The sequence below is a fragment of the Carettochelys insculpta genome, chromosome 8 (genome assembly GCF_033958435.1).
Source record: "Carettochelys insculpta isolate YL-2023 chromosome 8, ASM3395843v1, whole genome shotgun sequence".
In the NCBI taxonomy this organism is placed as follows: domain Eukaryota; kingdom Metazoa; phylum Chordata; order Testudines; family Carettochelyidae; genus Carettochelys; species Carettochelys insculpta.
Window position 1 is genome coordinate 10,579,971 of NC_134144.1, and position 26,176 is coordinate 10,606,146.

General features: G+C 42.7%; 1 protein-coding gene across 1 annotated transcript; it reads left to right on the plus strand.

Moving 5' to 3' along the window:
- The first annotated feature begins 1 nt into the window (after position 1).
- On the plus strand, positions 2–25,786 carry NDUFS1 (NADH:ubiquinone oxidoreductase core subunit S1). Its single transcript, XM_075001630.1, has 19 exons — positions 2–185; positions 2,614–2,681; positions 4,261–4,352; positions 5,821–5,928; positions 9,790–9,866; positions 10,424–10,505; positions 10,638–10,768; positions 11,642–11,827; positions 12,347–12,481; positions 13,083–13,197; positions 14,878–15,023; positions 15,826–15,954; positions 18,452–18,581; positions 19,189–19,349; positions 20,287–20,441; positions 22,442–22,617; positions 23,985–24,119; positions 24,312–24,384; positions 24,851–25,786. Exons 2-19 carry the CDS (start codon positions 2,618–2,620, stop codon positions 24,940–24,942), a joined length of 2,187 nt encoding a protein of 728 aa, XP_074857731.1. The 5' UTR covers positions 2–185; positions 2,614–2,617; the 3' UTR covers positions 24,943–25,786.
- The last annotated feature ends 390 nt before the right edge of the window (positions 25,787–26,176 follow it).

Sequence of the window (26,176 nt, forward strand, 5' to 3'; positions counted from 1 at the left end):
TGTCGGAAATTGCCGAAGCTGCCTCCGGGGAGTGACGGAAATTGCCGACGGCGGCACCGAGCCATGACGGAAGTTGCCGAGGCCGCCGCCATATTACCTGTGAGAGCGAGCTCAGGATCATTGTCCTGGTTCTGAAGGCCAGAGTGGTGCCGCGGCAGCTGCCGCCGGCTCCCCAGCTCGAGGAGGTAACGGGAGTCCGAGGTCCTTGCGTTCCCGCTGTGCGGCCAGGCCCTGTGCTGAGGGGGGTCAGCACCTCCTCGCTGCGGGCTGGCCCGTGCAGGGGATGCCCTTGACGGGTCTGGCGTCGGAACCGCTTGTGCTGTGCCGTTTCCCGCCCCGGTCGCTCCCCGCCTCGGCATGAGGGGTGCGGGGGGCTGACAGTGTGAGCCCGCCCCGGGAGTTGGGGGGGTACAGAGGTGCTGGCGCGACACGAGAGGCCGGTGGCCCTGGCTGGCCCCTAGGGCCGTGTCCGTTCGCCGCCCGGGCCCCGCTCGCGTGCGGTGTCGGCTCTTGTGCGCACCGAGGCCGGTGCGGCTGTGCACCCCCACTAGAAAGAGGCGGGGGCTGCGGGCGCGCTGCTAATCAGGTGGGCAGCGCCCGGCTCGGCCCTGGGCGGCCGCCCTAGCGCTCCCCTTACGGCGAACAGCCTCCACAGCCGGGCGCCTACCGCCCCCTGGCGCTACTGCGGCACAGGTTCGGCCTCCTGCGCGGTCCCGGGCCAGGGGAGGTCAGTTCTGAACCCTTGTTGGTGTTCTAGTCCCTGCTCCTGGGCTCCACTCCCTGCTGTCGCCTGTGGGTCCTGGAGTCCTTGGATCTGCAGCTTGCTGGCAGGCCCAGCCACAGCTTTGCCCTGCCATGGGATCCTGCCCAGCCTTGGGGACGAACTGCCACTCCACAGCATAGAGCTTTCCATCTGCTGCGGCTTCTCACCTGGGTCTGGGAGTAAGTGGCTGTGACTGCAGCTGGTCCCCAGCTTGGGGCTTCCTGCATGGCCGACCCTGGCTATTGCTCCCAGCCCAGGACCAGGGTCTCTCATGGCAACCCCCCTCCCTGGCTGCTGCTGCTGCTGCTCCCCTACTTGCTGCCAAATCAGCTGTGGCTGCCCTGAGCTCCTGCCTCTGCCTGGCTGGCCTCTCCTCCTAGCAGCCCTGGGACTCTGATGGGAAGATCCGTGGTCCAATGTTGCCAGATGCTAGACTGCCAGACTTGGGAGTTTTGACCTATAGAGCATAAGACTGCAAAAATGGCATTGGCTGATCAACTGTTTTGGAGAGAGTGTGTTTAAAAAAGTCTGCAAGTGGGTTCAGTTCCAGAAAGCTAACAGTCTAAAGGTGCAGTCCTGCAAAGATTCAAGCCCTTTCTTAGCTTGCCACTGATAATAATCTAGCTGAAGTTACATTGGTGAGCAGTTTCAGGATCAGTGTGTATACAGGACATAACTCAGCAAGGGATGTCAGTAAGCAAGAAGTAAAACATCTTTTTTTCTTCAGAGCAATTTGCAAGCAGAACACCAGCTGAAGGGGAGGGTAGCTCTGCTGTCAAAACATTGAGGGCAATAAACTAGTACTCCCCAGCTTCTTCCCTTCTCATCTACTTACAGAATATTGGAAGTCTTGTAGCTGCATAAGCTAATGATACAGCTGTCAGGCTTTAAGCTCATAGCTTAAGATGTTAATATCTAGCATATTGAAATCTAGCCAGTTTTCAAAAAAAAATGTTGAAAGTAGTTTGATATTGCACCTGCTGACATTCACTAAGTAAGTCTCAGAGAGGTAGCCATGTTGGTCTGTGTCTTCATAAAATGAAAAAAGTAGTTCTGTAGGACTCCTTTTTTTTTTGTTTGTTTTTATTAAACAAACAAGATCAAAAGGAAAAATTGCCCTGACTTTACTGCTTTGTGGTAATATGTGCTGTTTATAAGGCCAGGTCTACGCTATGGAGAAAAATGGAATTAAGATACACAACTCCAGCTACGTGAATTGTGTAGCTGGAGTTGATGAATCCTAACTCTATTTCCCCCACAGCAGGAGGCTGACAGGAGAAATTCTCCTGTTGACTTCCCTTACTCCTTGGCATAGTGAAGAGTACCAGCATAGATGGTGGAGCCCTGATGGTTCGATGTAGCAAGTAGACATCATTTTCTGACATCTAGTACTTATTCAGGGATTGGAAGAGGAAAACAAGGTTGCCTGCTTTCAACTCCCAAGTTCTTTCAATGTAATAGTCATTGAACTGAGCTAGTTGAATAAGCAGAGATGAAAAATGTGTGTTTTCTGTGCCTGCAGAAGGCAGTTCTGTTGTCAAAAGCTAGGCTAGTATGTCAGACTCTGGTTCCTGATGTTTAGCTAACAGTCTGTGCCATTGTTTGGCTGACTTTAAAATGTAGCACAAATGTACTGCTTAATATTTTTGTATTTAAATTATTATAACATTTAGGTCCTACCATAGCTGTAAATTTCAAATTTAATTTTAAATAGACTTATTTAAAAAAAAATAAGCCTGTATTAATTTTAATATTTAAATTAATAATGTTTATCCACTCGCAGAGAAGTATCGGGAAAAACCTTAACTGCTAACGTTTAACCCATTAACTTCTCATATATTATTTTTCAGCACCATGCTGCGATTACCAGCTGTCCGTAGGGCCTTGGCTGGTGTCACTCAGTCCACCAAAGGATGTGGTGAGTCTGCTTGCATTTTTATACACAAATGCATGAGGAGCCTTTCTGTACTTTACATGCATTGTAGCACTCTGTTTAAGGAGACATTATACACTGGGGTCATTACGGACATTCCCTTCTATTTTGTGGGTTTTACATAGCACAATCTAAACACCAAAAGCAAGAGAGCTAAATATTAATTGCTTTTATAAAAAAAAATTATGAGCACCTGTCTGAGGCTATGAAAGCTTTTACATAGCCTGAAATTAAGTGTTAAATAATGCAAAACATTCTGCAGTAACCTGCTCATAATACACTACCCTGTATTAGTAATATGAACTTGCCAACAAACATAACAATAAAACTCTTCTACCCCTCAACTTGCATGATTTCCAAATGCATGGAGGAGAAAAATATCATAGAATTCTAGGGCTGGAAGGGTCCTCAGGAGGCCATCTAGTCCAGCATGGCATGGTTAGAAGTACCAGCAAGAAGACGGTCTCTGCCAGAGCCCCAAAGTTAAATGAGAATGCCCTGTTTGTAGCTCCCTCCCATTTAAAGCCACTTTAAATCATATGAAAGGAGAATGTTCGTCCTGCAATTGGTTCTAAGGTCCTTCAGAATTTCCTTTATTCTCTAATACCACCAACAATGCATTGGGAGTATTCAGAGATTGATTTTCCACAAGAGATGCAGAAATATTTAGCCATTCAAGCTGCTGAAGAGGATTCATGTTTATCAGATATGTTAGCTATGTTATTTAAAAAAAAAACAACATAATTAGCCATGTATAAAACATTGCAATTGTCAAACCAAAGAGGGAGCACAATTTAATTTTGTGGGGGACAATGCTATGTTATAAATATCTGCATTTATCAGTGAATTTATGTGAAAGATAAGGCAGAAGAAAACACATAAATTATGTTTAATTTGCTTTTAAAAATTGCTTTTAAAAATTTGCTTTTAAAAATTTTCCTGTTTCATGTTAGAAATAATAGCTCACCAAGCTTCACAGCTGATAACAATCTTGGGAAACATCCATGTTGTCATTGTTTGGTGCTTTTGAAATTGTCAACTGAGATTAACTATTGGAATATATATTTTTGAATAACGATCATGTTCTTAGAGTTCTGATGGAATACTTTATCCATTAAAATATTTTTAAAGGTTTTGGTCACATCCTGGGTTATAATGGTTGAAGACACAGAATTGCCAAATGTGCTAGATTAGATGTAATGGGAATAAGAATTGTAGATAATTTAATAGAACCCAGGTTTGTGACTTTTTTTTTTTTTTTAAGGGGGAGTTTATTTTTCTGTAGTTAGTATGGCAGGTGGTATAACTGTCAAAACATTTGTAAGCATCATCTAAAATTTTGCAGTAATCCAGTTTGTGGGTTTTTATGGTGTCCGGCACCAGGATAGATAGATGTCAACTGAGAGTAGATTCCAGTATGTGGTCAACAGACTAATAAAATGCTTGTTAGTCGTTTGGAGTACAGGCTTGAGTGTTAACCTTTCAGGTCAACCAGTTGGACTAAAGAGACCAAGAATGCTATGTGTCACATTTAGCAACAACTTAAATTCTCTCTATCTCTTAGTGCGTACAACCACTACAGCAGCCAGCAACCTGATAGAAGTGTTTGTTGATGGACAGCCTGTCTTGGTAGAACCAGGAACCACAGTGCTTCAGGTAAGAAAAATTTTGGATCAGTGTCTGGTTAGGTTGCCCGTGACCCCCACCTCTCCCCCCGTCATCTTATCCTCTCCTTCCCCCCCCATTTGGAACAGTATATTTGGTCATTCTGTTACACATCATGTAACTGAACACTTTGCCTGTCTGATGGCCATTTTGTGTAAGTGATCTTTTTGCCCACCAGAGAACTTAATATGGGACGATCATTTGTAGAGACTTTACATTTGAGAAAGCAAAATCTGACCTGATGAGATTAAAGGAAGACCACACAGAAGGAATTCAAACTGATTAACTTCTGCAGTGCTGTAAATAGATTCAGACTAGTGTTGAAATTATAGGTTGGGGGCCACTGAGCCACAGATAAATCCATCAAGGGCCATGCACATTTGTTCAGGGGCAGGGGGATAGCTCAGTCATTAGAATATTTGCCTTGTAAACCCAGGGTTGGGAGTTCAATCCTTTCAAGGGTGTGGGGCAGGTTAGATTTTAAAATAAAAAGAAATCGGTCAACAATGGTGATAGGTTCTGCTGTGAGTGCAGGGGACTGGAGTTGATGACCTCTTGAGGTCCCTTCCTAGCCCTGGGCCTGATGTTAGAGCTGTGCACCCTAGGGCCCCCAGAGCTCCCCATGCTAGCTCCCAGCTCTGGACCTGCTGGTGTTCCCCTGTGCCCACCAGCAATGCCTCAGGGCTGCTGGCATCCCCTGCAGCTCCAGCCGGCTCCCAACCCTGGGGCTGCTGGCAGAGCTCTGCCCCCTGCTGGACTTCCTAAAGCCCCAGGGCTGCTGGAGTTCCCCAAACCTGGCACCCTGTCCAGCACCTCAACCAGCTCCTAGCCACGGGGGTGATAGGGTTCCCTGTGCTACTGCCAGGAATCCTGCAGCCACCTCTCACTTATGCAGCATATTTGAATATGTCGCCACCTCCTAGTCTCAGGATCGCTGGGTATAAGAGTCTACTGTAATGTGTTGAGGTTTTCTTATGCCTGTCTCTCACCTCTTTTTTTTAAACTTTGACCTCTTTCCAAATGCATTTTTACTTTTTTCTTGTAAGTCTTTTTGGAGCTCTCCTCCCCTATATAATTTTTCTTGATCTAGTGCATAACTTTTTGTGAGTTTGTTATTGCAGAGCAATAAAATAAAAATATTCTTTTTATTGCTACAGTTCTTGGTACACTATTTAATGACACATGGAGAATTCTTTTCCTTGGGTTCAGTTTTTTTTAACTTGCTTCTTCCTGCTACTCCGCAGATCCTGACATGCCCTGGATAAGACCCCTTATTTATCATTGTTATCTTGCCACTCTCGCCTTTTGGTAAACTTATTAAATTAACTTGCACAAGCCACAGAGGTACAGTGAGCACACGCTCCATGAAAACCAAAACAATTTTTCATTCTTTGTATATCAGTTTAATCAAGGTCATAAGAGTTAATTCTGTGACTTAATTTTCTATTTTTTCTTCAAGGCCTGTGAAAAGGTTGGAATGCAGATACCTCGCTTTTGTTACCATGATCGATTGTCTGTTGCAGGAAACTGTAGGATGTGCCTTGTGGAGATAGAGAAAGCACCCAAGGTATATATTTTCTGCACTGAAATTGTGTTCTTTTTGTAAGTACTGAACTTGGACAGTGCATAATTACAAATGAGATTATGTGCACTTTTTTTAAATGTGGATTGTGCAAATAGATTATTTTTCTGCCACTGTCTGTGCCCCATATGAATAGGTCTATTTGTAAAAGGGTGGTGATGGTTTATTGCCATGATTTTTCTTCAGCCTTTTTTTTTGTTTGCGGACTATAAACTTTGACTGGAGACACAGTCCCCCCCCCCCCCTGGGAAATTCATCCTGTGATCGACACACTCATGTCAGAGAAATCTTAAACTGAAAACTGACTGAAAGAATTCAGCTTATAAATGTTTCGTGTGCTCAGCAGGGCATTTAACCAGGGGTTGCACCAACCTCTTTTCTGTGAGGAACTGATGTGGGCCTTAGCTCCCCCTCCCCCAAACCTTAATGTGAGGTCATACCTCTCCCTCCCTGCTGAGGCCCCACTGGAGGCTGGAGCTGGGCAGTGCTTGTAACTGCTGGTGCTAAGAGGCACCTGGGTTGCGGACACCTGGCTGCAGAGTCCCTGGGAGCAGTGACTGCAGGGAGTGCAGCCCAGGAGCCTATGCTGGAGTGGGTCAGTTGGGCCAATGTGGGGATCCCTGCCCCTCTTCCCACCTTTTGTTGTGTGGTATGTTCTGGGGCAGGGACATGGACCAGGGTCTGTTCTTTGGCATCCTGAGCAGGCCAGTTGTTACTGCTGGTCTCTGCTCTGCCTTCAGAGCTGGGTGGCCAGAGAGGGCAGCTGCTCTGGGGAAGGATGAAGCAAATTTTGGAGGAGCTGCAACCTCAAAAGTCTTTTCTCCCCCTCTCTCTTTCCATCTAGCACTGCCCTGCATTTGAAAAGCTGCTTAACTATGGGCTTCTGTGATAACAGCACTTCTGGGGTTGACCTCTAAGTGGGAGTATCTGCATTCTTTTGACCAATTGGACAAACAATGCTTTTTCTGGGATCTGAAGCTTTATTTTCATAGGGCAAATCTACACTACCAGGCTATGCTGGTTTACCAGCTCTGTTACAGCTGTATTCCTGTTGCACGTCTGGTGAAGATGTGCTTTATGGATGGGAAAGCATCTTCTGTTAACCTAGCACCAGTCCAGGCAGTTCTTTGATCAGCGTAACTTACTTTGTTCTGGGCGGTGTCTTTATCTCATCCATGAACAATGTCAGTCACATTGACTTAAGCAGTAGAACAGACCAGCTCATAGTTAATTTTTGCAGATCCCATTGAGATGGTCTGCAAGCCACAGGTTGCAAACCATTAATTTATTATGTAGCCTCCCAAATATACATGTGTATATATTGTCTTTGATACTTACAGAATTCACACTGTAGTTACAGGTGGTCATTTGATATGCAAACTAGGCCCCTGAACATGTCCTGGATCTTGGATGTATCTAACTGAAGGATTGGCACCTACTACTTTTGTCCCTGAGTGAAATGGCATTTTATTTACTAGCCCTGCATGTTTACTGCACTATGCATTCATTGAAGTCTGTTGCAAAACAACCATTGATTTCAGTGGCACAGAGTGGAGTCCTTTGTCAACAGCAGACCTTTTTTTTTTTTTTTTTTTTTTTCCCCCCCCCTCAGAGTTGCATTCGCATCTTTTGGTGCAGTGTAACTCTTCATTTTCTTTTTAAAATGAACAAGATCAATTTCATATTTGTGGTTTTAAATCTAACTCCTAATGATAATGACAAAAGATTGGTCACCCCTCTGTTAGAGAATCAGTTAGGGACTAAGAGCCACATGGAGAGAGTGCAAAGAATCACACATTATATATTTTTATCTAGCTGTATAACTTGACAGATAAAAATATGTGGCTCAGTGCCCTCCCGCCCTGCCAGAGCCAGGGACTCCCAGCTCCCTGCTGTAACCCAATCTCCCACCCCTCCCTGCTCAGCCATGCAGCCTCAGCTGCCTCCCTGACCTCCAGCTGTATCTTGATGCCAGTGACTCACCAGAACTGCTGCTGCTGCTGCCTCTGCCACCACACAGTTCTCCCACCAGGTGAGGTTGGCCACCTCTGCTCTAATGTAGTGAGAGGGAAAAAGACTTCAAACTATTGTCAACTACGTTTTTGGATTGGGTAGATTTTTCTGTATTTTGTGGCAAATATGTTTGTATCCTGTATTTGCTACAAAATGTTGGATTCATAATCAGTGCTTATATGAATAACTAGCAGATGTACCTGAGGTTGCTCAGGTCCTTAACTGAAGCATGTTTTGTATGTGTGTGTGTGGTGGTTTTTTTTTTTTTTTTTTTTTTTAAATATAGATTGAACCTCTCTGACACTTTCGTCCCACAACATCCATAGTCTGGCATGATTTTAGTTAGCTGGATATCCTCTTATCATGGGTGTGGCCAAGTTTCCCATGGTCCCATAAAGTTCGTGGACAACTACCAGTTCTGCTTCAGTCCTGGCTCTCAGTGTTCTGTGCTGTTGTATAATTCTGTTTTACCCATAAGTCTTTTCTAAGAGCCCAGTCAGCAGTGTAGGTGTTGGCAATGTGCTAGACAATATTGACCTCCTGTGGTCTGTCAAATTCTCTTGTTAACACTGTTCAGGTGCAAAGGGTGCCGGACTAGAGAAATTCAACCTGTACATGTTTTATTTAAATAGCAGGGCTCAGGAAAGTGGGGAGGTGGAGGTGTGGTAGGAGGGTAGATGGGTGAGGGCTCAGAGCAGAGAATGAAGGGTGCAGAAATTAGGCTGGAGGGGGGCGGAGGGCAGGGAGTCAGGGGGTGCAGGAGTCAGGGCAGGAGATTAGTTATGGGGGGACTCAGAGAGTGAGATTAGGTGTGTGGGCTGTGGCCAGCAGGTGGGGAGAGATGGTAGGAGGTAGAAGATGCAGGGTTGGGCATGTGATGGGACTTAGGGAAGGAGGGCAGGGGGCTCAGTGTGTGGTCTGGGAGACTTACAGGGGAATTCCACATTGGCTTAGGGGGGTGGGGTGGGGTGAAGAATGTGGTGATGGTTTGGGCTGTGACTCCAAATTCATACACCTGTGGGTAGGGAGGGGAATGTCGTGTTGTGGCTCTCCCTCCCTCCCCTTCTCCTGAGCCCTGGGGGGTGTGTGTGTGTGTGTGTGAGATTGTTTTCTCCGCCCCAGCCTCCACTCTAGGGGGGAGAGGACAACTGGGCTGGGCTGGATTGCTGGGCCTGCCCCTAGGGTGAGACAGGAAGGAGGGGCTGGGCTGAAGTGCTCGGCTTAGTCCTGGTGTGAGCTGTGGCAGCAGGTCTGGGGCAGGGTGAGGCAATATGCCCTGCTTCAGTTTGAAGTCAGAGTGGGATGGCAGGTTTCCTGGCCCCAGCATAGAAGAGTGGGGGAAATAGTCCCAGGGGTCAGAGTAGAGTGGGGCCAGGCTGGAGTTCCAGGTCTGAGTGTCTGGGAGTAGAGTGGAGCGGAGCACTGGGAGTGGGGGAGTGGTGGCACTTGTCTGGCTGAGTGCAGAGCCCTGTGTCCACATGGTCTCTGTGTTTCAGTTGCAGCTGTGCCCAGTGGTCACGCTGCAGAATTGCTGTTCCTTGTGTTTGTTGCCCCCAGTGGTGAGTCTGGAATATGTCATCCCTCCCTTTCCCTGTCCTGGAAAACTGGAATATCCGTCATGTTCCACTTTCCATGTAAAGCCAAACCCTGACCCTACCTTACAGCAAGGTAGGACGAAGCTGCATACCAAATTTTGTGGTCATAGATTTTACAGTATCGGAGGAGTTCTTGAACAAATATAGCACAGACAGACCGCTGCACTCTCTAAAATGTGTAGATTCACTCTTGCTGTAAGAGGAAATCTCTTGATACATTTTCCTATTGTGATTGCAGCCAGTAGCTGCTTGTGCCATGCCAGTCATGAAGGGTTGGAACATACTAACAAATTCTGAGAAGTCCAGGAAAGCAAGGTATCTACTGTCTGACTTTATGTAGCTATTAAATGTTGTTTTTAATGGCAGAGAAGATTGTGTGGTCTATAAGTACATTGCCTAGTTTAAAATGTGCAGTTTTCAGCTTTAATTTTTTAAAAAGAGGTTCCTGAAGTACTGGTTTTAACTTTATTTGCAATATACTGTAAAGCTGTATGCAGAAAGAGTTTAATTGCTAAATTTATTAAAATAAATTCAGGTCTATGCAGTTCTTTCAAATATCTGGGCTGAAAATGATAAGGGTGCTAGTGATGATTTTGGTGCTTGTAATGTGGTTAGGGTACTACATTATCATTTGGTTGTAAAAACTTTTAATTGCCTCCAGTCTGTGGCGAACACAAAATGGTAACCTGGAGGTAAAGGTCAATTTCCCATTCATTCATTCAATCTGTTGTGTTCTTCAGACACAAATTTATGGTTTGGTTATAATGACGCAAGTGTCTGGTTTTTAATGCTCTGGAGGCCTTGTGTACCATTAGTGCAGGGTAAAACTGTGTAATTGTTACACTAACTTTTCTAACTGTTGATTCCAACAGAGAGGGTGTAATGGAGTTCTTGCTGGCGAACCATCCATTGGACTGCCCAATCTGCGATCAGGGAGGAGAGTGTGATCTCCAGGTATAAAGACCAGTTGTTAATTTACATTTCTCATTTAATGCTTATCTCTCACTGCTGACTAGCACTTTTCATCCTTAGGTGAAACTCCATTTCTCACTAACATAGGTTCAACTGTTTTGTTACATGTTCTAGGACCAATCAATGATGTTTGGCAGTGATAGGAGCAGATTTTTAGAGGGGAAACGTGCAGTTGAAGACAAGAACATTGGCCCACTAGTCAAAACAATAATGACTCGGTGTATACAGTGCACTCGGTGTATCAGGTAATGGTTTTCCATTTGGTATACTCCAATGAAAAATACAACTGGGAGAATCAATATAATTTAAGTACTGATTGTTGCTAATGCATTATGAAATATGCTAAACTGATGGCATTCTGTTCTTGGTCTCTTATGTGATTGCAACCAAAGTGCTAGGAGACACGTTGGTGTCTAAGAACTCATTTCTCATGAACCACAACATAACTGTCCAACGGTAACAACTAGAGATGGCCAAAACAAGAAAATGGAATCTGAGTCCAAACTGAGAGCCAACCCTGTGATTTATATTCCAGATCTAAAGAATATGAAGGCACCTTTTCTTTAGGTCTAGTTTATATGAAACTATAGTTGCAAACAATTGTTGTCCTAATATTTTGATTCAAGGTGACAGCATTCTGAGTTTAAAGTCTCATGAGGATAGCTTTTTAGATTTCAGCATCCTTCAGTCTGAATCTGAACTTTATCCATATAAGGATCATGCAATTTCCTCAGACTATCTTGTGTGAGAACTTTTGGTCACTGCTTACTTTGGCTGTATCAAACTTCATACTCAGTTGTACCTCAATGAATCACCTTTTTCCTCCCACACAATGAAATTCAGCAAGCTCATTTTTCTATATGTGAGCTGTTGCTGGCTATGCCTTCATCTTTATACAAACATGTCATAATTTGCTTTTTACTATTTCCAAAAATTAGAGCCATAGAATCATCGTACTACATACATGGGGACTTTCTAATCTATTTAGGTGCCTATCCTTTTTTTCCTCTGTAGATATGTCTTCTTTTCTAGAGACTGATACTGAAAGATAAGATTGTGCTAAAAACATGTAATATTGATACACATTTTAGTTTTTACACTTTATTTGCATTCAACAGGTTTGCTAGTGAGATTGCAGGGGTGGATGACCTGGGAACAACAGGCAGGGGAAATGAGATGCAAGTTGGCACTTATGTTGAAAAAATGTTTATGTCGGAGTTATCAGGCAATATTATTGACATCTGCCCAGTAGGAGCCCTTACTTCCAAGCCTTATGCCTTTACTGCCCGTCCCTGGGAGACACGGTATGTATCATAAGTGGATGCATTGAATGCAGGGTAGTTACTGTTTATCTGTTTCTATGCTCTTCATATTCATCCACTATAGATTTTTACACTACTACTGCATGAGAAATTGAAAGTGCTGTAACAGACTTAATTGTTTTGGTTGTACGAGTGGTATAAATTGAGTTACTTTGACTGAAGCCAAGTAAATTAAATACATTCATCCTATAGATGTTGGCTTTTCTAAATTATGTAAGTTTACATCCCTAGCAGGAGGATCAGAATAGTCTCAAACTTTCAGGTCTCCCTAAACTGTGCCAGCAGTTGATTTACAGTGCTTAAATGAAATATCACATTCTGTAATGCAGTGACTAGTGAAAGTTTGCTTTACCGTATGTCTTAGGAAACAAACTTTTTAATATTAGATATATCTAGTATGGGTGAAAAGTTACACACTGTCTCTGACTAAAGACTTTTATGTTACTTTTTGAATGGTCACTTAATGCATAAGTTGTAGGTTTCTGTGCCTTCTCCCCACAGAAAGACTGAGTCTATTGATGTTCTCGATGCCGTTGGAAGTAACATTGTGGTGAGCACGAGGACTGGAGAAGTAATGAGGATTTTGCCAAGATTGCATGAAGAAATCAATGAGGAATGGATCTCTGACAAAACAAGGTACTGATATGTATGCAGAGTCCTACAAATGTGCACATATCCACATTTTATCCACAGATATTTGCAGATGTAGATTTCAGTGGACCATTTTTGCAGATCGCAGACTGGATCCAGATACAGATTTCTTCATCTGTGTAGGCCCCTCTGTATACCTATTGTTTTAAAGAGGCATTTTCACAGTGTGCCGGAAATCCTGACTGTAGTATTGATCTGAGTGCTTTGTAATTTAAAGGTATTGTTGGCAAACTGAAAATTCTTGTTATGATGCTGTAAATATATATATTAACCAACCCAGGCACTAGAATTTTATGTTTTTTGTAGTCCTTGACTATAGTCATGTTTAATTTTTCTTGTGATTGACACATTTCTTTTTATATATGTTGAAGTGGGAGAGTGGGTTCAACTTTTGGGTAACTTAGTAGTTTGTCTACATGATTGGTTATTCATGCCAACTGTTTTGTGATGTCTGAGCTAAAAGCTGGTTTTGGTCATATTTCACTTTGTGTCAGAATTAATGATATTATCTTCACACTAGAAGCACATTTTCCTCTGATTTTTTTTTTTTGCTTTTAATAGTACCAGTTTGGCTTTCTTCTTCCAGGTTTGCTTATGATGGCTTGAAACGACAGCGGCTTATTCAACCAATGGTCAAAAACAAAGAAGGGCTGTTTGTTTATACCTCCTGGGAAGATGCCCTGACTCGTGTTGCTAGAGTGGTAGGAACTATTTGTATCTCTCGTGCCTTCTTTTTTTCTTAAGCGTAGTACAATATTTCTGCACAGCTAGCAAATTTATTGTACAGTAATCCCTCAATGCATGATTTTGAGTTGCACTTACCTCGCATTAATGCAAGTTTAAATGCAAATTAAAATCCCACTTCCTTCGACCCCGGTTCAACACCCCACTGCACTCATACCCTCCCTTCCCCACCGCACGCAGCTCCAGCTCAACGTCCCACAGCGCTGTGCAGCCCTGGCTCAACTCCACCCACCCCAGGCTTAACCCCACCTCCCATGGCCCAACCCACTGCCAGGCTTAACCATCCCCAGCTACCCCCCCGCCCCCCCTTCAACCCCAGGACTTACCTTTCAAAAGGAGCTCCAGGTGCTACTGCTGCTTCCACAGCTGCAGAATGTACATTCTGCTGGGGGAAAAAAAGAAGCCTCCCCAACTTACGTGAAATCTGAGTTATGCAAGGGTGCATGGGCCCGCAACCCTTGCATAACTTGAGGGACTAATGTGCTAGTTGATCAGAAGACTAGGAAATCAAATCGTGAAGACTGTAAAGAAGCATTGAGTGTTGCTATCTTTTGTAACAATAATTTTAGAGAATTATACCTGATTTAGAAAGTAACTTGTGTTTCCACTTATAAAAATGTATAGATAATGAAGAAATTACTCTTTGAGTTCAAGGGTATTTTGGGAGAAAGTTTGATCTCTGTTCTGGAATCACTTATAAAAGTTTTCTCGTTTAAATATTACCTAAAATCTTTTGGATTGTGTTTTTAGGGAAAGTATTAGAGTAGATTGTACATTTTAATGATCGTGGGAAGTTAACTTTTCTCTCAATTATGCTAATTGTTTTAATTTAAATAAGATATTGTACTACTCCTTTAGAAATTCAGGAGGAAGCGAATATTCGCAAATCTATTTATCTGAGGACTTTTTCATGGAATTATCCTAAACTATGCTATCTCCCCACTCCTCACCTGTTTCACCTCCCAGAACAGTTAGGCTACATTTACACTCCAGAAGATTGACCGTGAGCGGGTCAATCTTCACGGGAGTTCAATTGCACGTGTCCAGTATGGATGCACAAAATTGAGCTCTCAGGGGTTGCAGCAGACCCCTGTACTACTTGCAAGACACAAGGAGTAAGGGAGGTTGAGGGGAGAAACTCTCATCAGCCTTCCCCTTCGTGGACAGACAAGTTAGCTGAGCACAGATAAACCAGTTGCATAGCTAAAAATTGATGTATCTGCAGTCAATTTCTTAGTCTAGTACAGACAGCCCTACCTTGTGGGTTGGGTGTGTCTGATCTAAAGCTTTCTCTGCGCCACTAATTCTGGTGTTCAGATGTTGTATTGTGGGGAATGTTTCATTGCTCTTTAATAATTGTTTGTTCTGATACATTAATCTCACTTTTCAATACTTTGTGGCAGAAGACTTGTCTAATACTGAAATGCAGGTGTGTGGTTTTTTTTGTTTTTTTTTTAAAAAGGTCAAAATTTTGATTTATGTCATTGTTCTGCTTTAGAAATGCTACAGCTATTTATACTTTCTCAGATGCTGTCTCTGCTTCATAGTGTCTCATTTGAGTGTGTGTGGGTGAGAGTGAGAGAGCTTGTTTTCACTTATTTATAGATCTGTCAGACATCTTATTCTTCTCTGTTCAGCTGCAGGGTGCTGAGGGTAAGGACGTGGCTGCGATTGCAGGAGGACTAGTGGATGCAGAAGCACTGGTAGCTCTGAAAGACTTACTGAATAGAGTAAACTCTGAAACTCTGTGCACTGAAGAGATTTTCCCTAGTGCTGGAGCAGGGTGAGAACACGGGCATAGCTTGCACTTTCCTTAAGTGCGTTTTCCAGTTAGAGAGTATCCACATATTCCTCCATCGCTTGCATATGAATAGTCCAGTAGCTCCTGGCACATTGATAAATGTTTCATGATAAAATTCTGAAATCTGTCAGGGTATAGACACAAAATACTAGACCACATATAGAATATTGCTTTTCTGAGCTTCTACATCAGAGTGGATGAAGGGTTAACTTTTACAAAAGAGGTACAACTCTGATAAATATGGGACAACCATAGCTCAGTAGATGAGTGCAATAGCCTTTTGCTGTCCTGTTAGTTTACTCCACTATAAACTGATTTTTTCTTAAGCCCTCTTTATTTTTGTGTGCTATTGTGAAAGCTGTTTCTGTAGGACAGCCCTAATACTGTGTGTACCAATGTACTTCTAGCAATGAAGTTGCATTTTCCAGTTTATGAAGACTGAGAGCCTCTTATACATACATATTTCATAGACCTAGAAGGTCCCCTGCCCCCTAAATGATAGAGCTCACCTTGGGCTTAGCAAGGCAATGCTCTAACCACTGAGCTATGGACGACAGCTGAAAATGCCTGCACTGTAGTAACGTAATAGCTTTGGTAGTTCTGCTACCCATCTTTAGGTGGATGTCTTTTGGGATTTGTTTTTAAGTGCCATTTTCTGTCTGAAAATACCATTTTGGGGCTCTAAGTCTACAGTTATCCCTGCTACTGATTTTTATAACTTCATGTCCCTGCTATTCCAGTTTTTCTGACATAAGGATAATTACTTTGTGTTCTTATATTCTAGGACAGACCTACGCTCTAACTACTTGCTTAATACCAAGATCGCTGGAGTGGAGGAGGCAGATGTCCTTCTTTTGGTTGGTACCAATCCACGCTTCGAGGCACCCTTATTTAATGCTAGAATTAGAAAAAGGTTTGTATCGAGATGAGGGAGTCCAGACTTACTAATTAGGTGCATCCTACACACCCCACTTCAATCGGGGCTTTGTGTGGGCAACATTTATTACAGCGGGTAGGGGAGGAGTGTGTATGTGTGTTTTGCGGGGGATAGTGCACACATGCAGACAGAGTCTTCTTCATCCTTCTCCTTTCAGTGAACAGATTGAATACCTTTTGCTCCTTCTTAACATTAATGGCAGCTCACGAGCATCAAGGGAAGAACAGATGAACCAAACAATTTCAGATATAGTTTACGTAGGGGGTTATGGGAGCAGATTCCTAGAAGGACACAGTTTGGTGCTGGCACTGCACAGAGTGAATTTTTAAAATTATTGTTTCTGTAGAAAATGAGATTTGATGATATAGTTGACTTCATTGCTTGGAAGATAGCAGTAAGAAAAGTGGTTAACCTGTCTTTGGAAATAAAATGTTTTTACAGTCAGGTGAAATTGAGAAAAATTGACTTGGAAAAATATATTTGGTATTTTAAATGTAACTCAGTTTAGTTTATCTAGTTTTACCATATTCTAGAATTAAAGAGGATTCAAGAAAATTTACCTAACATGATTTCTGCATTTTATTAGTTATTTAATAGCAGGTGGCTTGGTTATTTTCTGTAACTGGCCAATGGCTGGCTAAAAGTAAGTCACAAATGGCAAAATCTCTTAACCTGGATTTTAGTTACTATTGCTCACACTTTTTTTATGTAAAAAAAATAGGTTTCACTCTCCTATTAAGAATGCCAGACTTAAATATATTTCATTAGTTGCCTTTGACTAGGTGAGGCAGAAATCACCATAAGCTCTTTAGAGAGATGCAAACACCCAGTTTTTGCAAACCAGTGAAATGTGTACAATTAAATTTTTGCAAACCACAGTTTCCTGGTTGGCATACCAGGCATGTTGATGATGACAAAACGTATGGTCCTCCCTGTTTTGGGATGAGCCGATGCACTTAAGTGATTTATTTATTTTAATTGGTGAGTATGAAATTTTGATAGTGAGGGGAAATGTCTATAACTGCATCTGGTTGATTTTTTTTTTTAAATGCCATTATGTAATTTAGTGTTAGAAGAGGCTGTAAGAAACTAAAGAAATCTCTGGTGGTTTGATCCTTTTTTCCCTATGCTGAACCTCTCACCCCTCTGCTGAAATGGGTAATTTTCAAAAAGCAAGATGGTGAGTGCTGCTTGAAAGAAATACATAGGTTATAAAGCTTTCCAGGAACTTTTCCCTAATGCAAAGCATCTTCATTTTCTGTGCAGCTAAGGGGTGAGTTGCAGGTCAAGCAGAGGAATATATTTAGTAGCTTTCTGAGACTAGAGTTTATCAACAGTGCCCTAAAATAATAGGGCCTGATGCTGCATGTCCATATGTGCAGATGTCCCATCAAAATTAGCAAGAGGTGTTGAATGCAAAATATGTATTTTTTTGCAGAAGTGAAGAAGTTTTAGTAATAGAGCTTATCTATCACAAAATTGCATTAAAATTTACCAAGTGCAGCGGTGAGATCTAAAAAAAAAAAAAAAAAAAAAATTCTGTAAAATTGTCAGTATTCCTTGTCATTAGAATAAATCTTACTGGATTTTTCTAACCAGCTTTCCTGCGGCTTAGAAGTATAGCCATAGGCCTGGGGACCTCTGAAACTTTTGAATAATTAGGCATTCAGGTAAACAAAGGCTATTTTTGAACTGCATTTTCACTGACCTAGTCCTGCCAAGCTGTTGTTCCTAATGAAACAGGATTAAATGTTGAGACTGGTCTATATGAGCAGTTAGTGGCAAGCTGGTATGTGACTCTTCACAGCACTAGCCTACTTCAGATTAGCCATCTGCATGGACTATGTTGATGCACATTAACAGTTCGTGTTTTTTGTCTGCTTCTGGTTCACAGAGGATGAGATCCAAGTGCATTAACAATTTGTCGATGCACGTCAACAGGGCCCAAATGATCAGTTAGTTCTTGGCAAGCTGTGGTATGGGGCAGACTTGCAGTGCAGCTTGCTGCTAATTGTGTAGACAAACTCATGGCTTGTTTATGCTTAAAATGCTACAGCAGCACAGCTAAGTTGCTTCAGTGAAGACCCTTCCTATGTCAACGCAGGGTTTCTCCCATCAGCATAATCTACCGCTCTGAGCACTGGAACTAGGTTGACAAGAGAATTTTCTCTCCACATAGCACTGTCTACACTGGAGTTTAGATTGGTTTTAACTGTGATGTTCAGGGGCGTGGATTCTCTCCCCTCCCTCCCACCCCGGTGCCCCCAAAAAAATCTTGAATTGCATAGTTATACTGATCCACCTTCCTAGTGTTATTGTAGATAGTGGCTTAGAACTGTTTGGCCCTAAGAGGTTAAATGAACTGATAAGCAGGATTACATACACAACACTATGGATTTAGATATATTTTTGCATGAATAGAATTTGGGTAGGTAGAATTATACTGTATTTTTGTTTTTGCTTTTATTTCTAGTTGGCTTCACAATGATCTGCGGGTGGCCCTTGTAGGGAGTGCGGTGGACTTGACCTACACATATGATCATTTGGGAGATTCCCCACAGATTCTGCAGGACATTGCTTCAGAAAAACACTCCTTCACCAGGGTACATGCTTCCTAATACTGCACCTGTTCAGATATGTGAGAATATAATTTTATGTGCTCATTATTTAGAAGCTGTTGTGGAGGGCAGTTTCATAGCATCCACTGATGCAGTAACGGTTAACAAGCAGTGAGTTGAAACAATTTGTTTAATATGCTCATCATAAAATTGGAAAAACCTTTTAAAACTTCAGTGTGTGAAACTGAAAGGTTTGCGATCATAAACCTCTAGTACATACCCTTTCTGCATGAGCTGAGTTGCTCTTGCAGCCACTATTATTTCTACTTAAACAATTTCTACTAACTAAGGCCCCGAACAACTTGCTTTGGCCAAGCTAATGTAAATGATTGCTTTAACAACATCCTGCAGTTTTTTGCAAAAGATAAAATGGATTGATCATTTCAAAGCTGCAGCTCTGCTTGCTTAGAAGGAAAGGCATTACAAATACTAGATTTGTGTTTTGCTTTTTTTCATGCTGCATAATGCTGTATTAACAATTCATAAATCACTTACTGGAAATAACATCCTGCTCTGTACTAAAGTTCACTTTCACTGTCTCAGAGCTTATATATACATACACTCTTTTTTTTCTTCTTCTTCTTCTCTTCAGGTCTTAAATCAGGCCAAAAAACCCATGGTTGTGGTAGGCAGCGCAGCACTTCAGCGCAGTGACGGAGCAGCTATCCATGCTGCAGTTTCTACCATTGCACAAAATGCTAGGACAAAAAGCGGAGTTGGTACTCACTGGAAAATTATGAACATCCTTCATAGGTGTGCTCTACAGCATTTCTACAACCTTTCTGGTTCACCTACTTCTGGTAGATATTAAGCTCTTTATGCCAGGTGTGAAGACTTGTCAGTACAAGCACATGGATTCTAGCCTGAGAAGGCTCACGTGGAATAAAGCAATGCCTAAAGCTAAGGCGCAATATAACCTAGCAGAAAAGCTTCCAAAACGTGTATGTCATGCAAGCATCGGAGGGGTAGCCGTGTTAGTCTGGATCTGTAACAGCAACGAAGGGTTTTGTGGCACCTTATAGACTAACAGAAAAGTTTTGAGCGTGAGCTTTTGTGAGCACAGACTCACTTCATCAGATGCTGGTCATGGAAATCTGCAGGGCCAGGTATAAAACCTTTATTTATACCTGGCCCTGCAGATTTCCATGACCAGCATCTGATGAGGTGAGTCTGTGCTCACAAAAGCTCACGCTCAAAACTTTTCTGTTAGTTTATAAGGTGCCACAGGACCCTTCGTTGATGGTTTAGCAAGTACTTCAGGTAGCCAGTGGGACTGTTAACCCAGACGTAAATTTGGATTTAGAACAGAAGTGTTACCAATGTAACACACTAGTGTATCGATGAGGACATTCAGCCAGCTAGTCCTACTCGGTAAGTTAGTATTCCTTACATAAAGGAAAGGCAAAATATCAATAGTGCTTATGAAGACTAATTATTACTTCTCCTGTACTGCAGTTTTCCAGTTCAGATTTTCCTTTTTCTAAACAAGTAGTCTACTAAATTAGTGTCTCTTGTTAACCAGGTGTATCTTTTGCATTCTGATATAAATTTCTAGGTCTTCTATGTACCTAGTGCTGTTAACAGTCACTTAAAATACTTATCAATATGTTCCTGCTAAAGCTGAAAAAGAAATTAGAGCTCTTTGGATGAGAGGAACCTCTTATAATTTGTAATAAGTCTGTCATTGCAGGGTTGCAAGCCAGGTAGCTGCTTTGGATCTGGGTTTCAAACCAGGAGTGGATGCAATCCGGAAGAACCCCCCCAAAATATTATATCTTTTGGGGGCAGATGCTGGTTGCATAACACGTCAAGATTTGCCAAAGGACTGTTTTATCATCTATCAAGGTAACTAGAATAACTATAAAAAAACCTACTGGATCAAAACAATCTAACCAGTAGAACGTAATTATGAATATGGCTTTTTGACATTCTCTACCTCCAGGTAAATATTTAATTTTTATTATCCACTTTGGTGCAAAATATTTTTAAACTTAACATTCTCTCACCGCACTCAGTTCTTTTCATCCCTGTTGGGAAATATGTTTGAAGTTAACTGCTGCAGTGTGTGGTGACTATTCCACATTTTAGGAAAACAAATCTGTGGAGTGGCTATCTGGGCGTCACTGGTATAAAAATAGAGATTGGATTACCCTCTCATTCACGGTGACAAATCTAGTGATTAAAAACTGTTATTGGCTAACAAGTATCTGAGTGAGTCGGTATCTGCAAAAACAACAAGTAGTCCTGTGGCATCTTATAGACTTTAACAGATATTTTGGAGCATAAGCTTTTGTGGGCAAAAAACCCAGTTGCATCTGATGAAGTGGGTCTTTGCCCACAAAAGCTTAATGTCCAAAATATCTTTTAGTCTATAAGATGCCACAGGACTACTTGTTCTTTTTGCTATTGGTTGAACCTCTCTAATCTGGCACTCCCTTGTGTGGCAACATCTGTAATCAGCATTTTAATTAGCTGGATGACATGTTATGGGTGTGACCAACTTTCCTGTGATCCCATAAAGTTTGTTTATAACCATCAGTCCTGGCTCTTAGTATTCTGTCTTTTAGTTTAGCTCTGATTTACCCCCCAAATGTATTCTAAGAGCCTAGTAAGCAGCGGAACTGTTGGTAATGCTGCTAGAGATAATATTGATCTCCTGTTTGTCAAATTCTCTCCTTTGACACCAGTCAGGACCCCAGGGTGCTGGACTGGAGTGGTCCAACCAGTACCTGAGGAAGGCTGTTCTCATTCCAATCCATGCCACAGAAGTAGTATTGCTGATGATCTGGATATGCATGTTATCTTACAGCACTCTCAAAGGCCAAGAATCAAATGGATATGGTAGTTTGAGCTCCATTTTGAAGCCTTTTCAAGAGGAATATGGTAGCTCTGATGCAGGGGCAGGGAACCTTTTTAGACTTGGGGGCCACTGACCTACAGAAACCTCAATCAGGACCACACAAGTGAGAGGCACCAAAAAATGAAAACCTCTACCTCACACTCTCAACTTGGGATGCTAGGGCTCCCCTAGCTGAGGCTCAGGGCTTCTCACAAAGGCCACATTAACTCTTCTGAGGACCTAGGGCTAGTAGATCTTGTGGGGTCACAAATGAAGGGTTCAGTGTGTAGGAGGGGGCTGCCAGGGAATAGACTGAGGGAGGGTATGTGCAGGAGGTAGGAGGAAGAAGCAGGTTGAAAGTTGTGGGTGGGAGGTGGGCTGCAGGAGTGGGCTGAGAGTGTGAGGTGTGTGCAGGAGGTTGGGTGTGGGAGGAGTTAGAAAATCGGGGTGCTTCCTGTGCAGCTCTCATTTTGGCAGGAAGGCACAGGGTGCTCTGTTCAACTTTGTGCTTGCAGGCACTTTGACCTTGGTGCTCCCATTGGCTGGGATTCCTGGCAATGGGAGTGAGGAGGTGGAGCCTGCTGGCAACTGCTACCTTCCTTGTGCTGTCATTCCCCCAGCTGGTGGGAGGGGAAAGGACGAAGCACAGGGTCCCTGCTAGGCAGAGCTGGCCACACCGTTGCTTTGGTGCTTGCTCCCTCCTGTTTCCCCCTCCCCCCACCAGCTGAGAGATCATTGATTCTCTAGCGACCCATAGAGCACTGAGAGACCAACCCTCGCTGTGAGGGTAGAGTGTCAGCAACAGCTCATGTGCTGTGGTGGGGGAAGCCCCGAGCTTCACTGCGGGCCGGATCTGGCCTGTGGACCATAGGTTCCCCATTCCGGCTCTGACATGTTCATAGAGCGTTCCTCTTGGATTATGCTTACAAATGACCTATGCAATTGTTCCTATGTGGTTTCTTATCAGAACTTGACTTTCCACTTCCTGCTTTTTTTTCCCCCTCAGGACATCATGGTGATGTGGGTGCTCCCATGGCTGATATTATTCTCCCGGGAGCAGCTTATACAGAGAAATCTGCAACATACGTGAACACCGAGGGTAGGGCCCAGCAGACAAAACTAGCAGTAACACCACCTGGTATGGCAAGAGAGGACTGGAAAATTATTAGAGCTATCGCTGAGGTATTGTAGCTGTATTAGAAATTGAAGCTGCTAATAAAGTCTAAATGGAGCTTGGAAACTGCTCGCAGTATCATTTTAGAATATACATTTATTGTCAGGATTGTGAGTATATGGGCGTGTGGGTGAGACTGAATTAATATGAAGCGAGACTGACTTTATCATGTCTGAGGTAAATGGCTTTGTGTTTTCCACCTTGAGTTATTCAGCTATGCTATGAGGGTGTGTGGTGGGCGACCTCTTAATTGCAGCAATTTCTGTTATCTAAGGCAGGATTCCTGAGAGCCAGTCACCAATCCATCATTTGTAATGGACCAGTAGATCCTGCAATCACTGCCAGTCAATCATGTTCCTCAAGTAGTTTGTCTCTGCCTGTCTGGCTCCATGCTGCTCCTGGAAGCATCTGGCTGGCTGAATGCAGGCATCTCTGCAGCCCCTGGGAGGTGATGATGGGGTGGCTATGTGGTGCCTTCACCTCCCAGCACTGTCCAAGCAGCTTCAGCTTGCAGGCGCAGGCAGCAGTGCAGCACCTAGAGACACCCCCACCGGCTCTTTCCCAGGAGCCACAGACCTGGGGTGCCTAGACTCAGCCAGCCATTTCCAGAAGTGATGTGGGGCCAGGCAGAGACAGCTTGTTTGAGCCTCGCTATGCTGCCAACCAGCAGTCTGCGATAAATGCCTTCCAGCTGCAGCCACTCCCCTATGCTAGCCTTGAGCCTGCACCCAGGTTCCCTCCCAGAGCCTGCACACTCACACTCTCATGCATCCAACACCCTGCCCCAGCTGGATGAAAGTGAATGAGTGTGGGAGAGAATGGGAGAAGGGTGGTGGTGGAGTGGGTTGGGGTATTGGGGAATGGGCTTGCTAGATCCTGGATTGCTCTCAACTTGAAAAAGCAATCCTGAGCCCTAGAACAATCTGGAAGACAGGTCAGGACCTGCCTTTCAGAAGAGGACTTGTGTAGGTCCCTTGAGATTGTGTGCTGATAACAGCTGGTAGGGCTCAACACATCTTGATTGGCTCCATAGGGCATGGTTTATCAACCACAGTCTCTTATTCAAGACAGTAGTATGCTGTAGAGGGGCCTGGCTGTACTGCTGGCATGGGAGAATAGGAGCCACGCTTCTGTCCTTGCCCTTCCCCTCTTCCTCAAGTAGCAAACACTCCTTAACTTTCAATAGTCAACTATCGTAATTAGCAGCATTGGGAGATCAACATATGTTGCTAATAGAGCACAGAACTAGCACTTTAATCATTTTGCTCTTCAATTTTTTTTTTCTCTTGCTTCATTGTAGATCTTTGAGTTAATGTTTAAATATGTATTGGCCACAGGGCTAGATTTAATGGAGTCTTATGAATTTTTTTTTAAGCTAACTGGTGTGATCCTCCCTTACGATAACCTCAGTCAAGTAAGGAAAAGATTGGAAGAAGTTTCTCCTAACTTGGTCCGATATGATGATGTAGAGCAAGCTAACTACATCAGCCAGGCGAATGAGCTCTCCAAGGTATTGAACACTTAAGCAATGAGCATCAACTGACATAAGAGACTTGCTTATATGTACTACTGTAAGTACATATTGAACTGTACAGCAGGAGAGTATTAGGCAGTATTGGCAGCAGACAAGTATTGTGATGCTTAATGCTACCCTACATGACTGCTTAATGTCCGAATATACCTTCTTTCTTTTCCATTGCAGCTAGTGAATCAGCAGCTGCTTGCTGACCCTCTTGTTCCACCTCAGCTCACAATTAAAGACTTCTATATGACAGGTATGTGTTCACAGCTCTTACTTGATAAAATTCTACTTTCGTTAACTGATACTCTAAGCTTAGCTATATTATGTATTAGAGCTACACTAACACAGATGCATTAATTATTTCAAGGGCATTTCTAGAAGATTAAGATCCCTTATAGGGACACCAGCATACATCATGCATCTATCCAGAAAACTGAGACCCTACTGCTATTACATGAGACATCTGTGAGCAGAGTGCTGAATGCCACAGACCTGTAATCCTTTCTCAGCCAAAATTTCTTGTGAGCTCAATGGCAACTTTCTTGAGTAGTCTGTGGAATATGGTGCTGTGTCTTCAGCTGTGTGTTTTGGTTTTTTATGACCCTGATGAAGGTTGTTTTTTTTTTTTTTTTAAGTAAAACATGACTTTAGGTCTCTCTGTAGGTCCACTGGTTGTGTTTTGAAATGAACACTCATCACCAAAATAAATGTCTTTGCAGATCCAATCAGCAGAGCATCCCAGACAATGGCCAAGTGTGTGAAAGCAGTCATTGAAGGTGCTCAGGCAGTAGAAGAGCCATCCATCTGCTGAAGAATGTAATCATATAGCTACCAAAATCCAGCAGATATTCTACTAATATGTTGGTATGACTTTCAGAAAACACCACCAAATAATAGTTATGCTTTTATGTTCACGTCTTCATGAAAACAGTTCAGATAGCCTAATTTGGGGCTGTTAGTGTGCTTGGAAGTTAAATGCAACACAGTTTATTGGACCTAAAAATTATGCATACCGTAATTGTGTACAAACATGATAGGCTATTAAAATCCATTTATTTCCTATGTAAATGGTGTGTATGGCTTGTGAGTCACATAAAAATGAAGATGTGAATACAAATCTTAAACAAGGTTTTAACACGACAAATAATATGAACCAACTTCTCACTTCCAGTGCATCTGGAAATCTGTTTTAAACATCCCTCGATGTTACAGAGATTCTACCATTATATGCAGAAAGCAAAACACAGGAACTGTCACCCTGGGTGATACATCCACCTTCCTCTTCTTCATTCAGCTACACCCCATTTACAACTCTCAGCACTAAGACCTAATAGATTTGTTGATGCTTATGTTCTTTCTTTTGGTCAAGACAGCAAAATATCTCACTTTAGAGAAACAAAATCTGTATGGCATGTGGTTAGCCAGTCAGTCTTCTCTATTTAGAAGATTAAGTGGAAACTTACAAAACACTCCCACCTCCAAAAAAGAAACTAACCAAGAAAAACCCAAACCCTAAATTACTTATCACAGGAGAGGTTGCAGTGGTTAGAAAATGGGCTCATTACTGCAGTACCTTAAATCTGTATTTGATCTCTTTTCTCCCTGCATTACTGCATTCTGTTACAGAAGCAATAAAATATGTGGCTTCAGCATGACTTCAAGTATTGTGTTGCATGTGTTTAACTTTCAAGAAGTTTCAAAAGCTGTCAGTTTGCCAGTTAGAGAAAGCTAAGTTTGCACTATCTGAAAATATTCAGTAACGTGTCAAGTGAATAACATACTGATTTTAAAATCAAACTTTAAAAAAAAAAAAGCAGCAAGGCAATGCAGTTTTGAAATTCAGTCTTAGATTTGTAGCATCAGTACCACATTATGCCCATAATCTTTGAAAGAGTCACCAATAAGACCTCTCGTGACTCTGTTCAAGCAAGGGGAGGAGGAGAAAAGATAAAAACTTTGTTCTCTTTCTTGCCTCCTGCTTTTTCTCAAGAACTATTTTTGGGGTGGGTTTCTTAGAAGAGCATATTAATGTATTTCAACATATT

Bases quoted from the DNA above. Each gene is read 5' to 3' on its own strand.
- NDUFS1 (XM_075001630.1), top strand. From the start codon at position 2,618: ATGCTGCGATTACCAGCTGTCCGTAGGGCCTTGGCTGGTGTCACTCAG. The intron at 10,769-11,641 runs GTAATGGTTTTC...TGCATTCAACAG, and splicing joins CAGTGCACTCGGTGTATCAG to GTTTGCTAGTGAGATTGCAG. The intron at 18,582-19,188 runs GTACATGCTTCC...TCTTCTCTTCAG, and splicing joins AAAAACACTCCTTCACCAGG to GTCTTAAATCAGGCCAAAAA.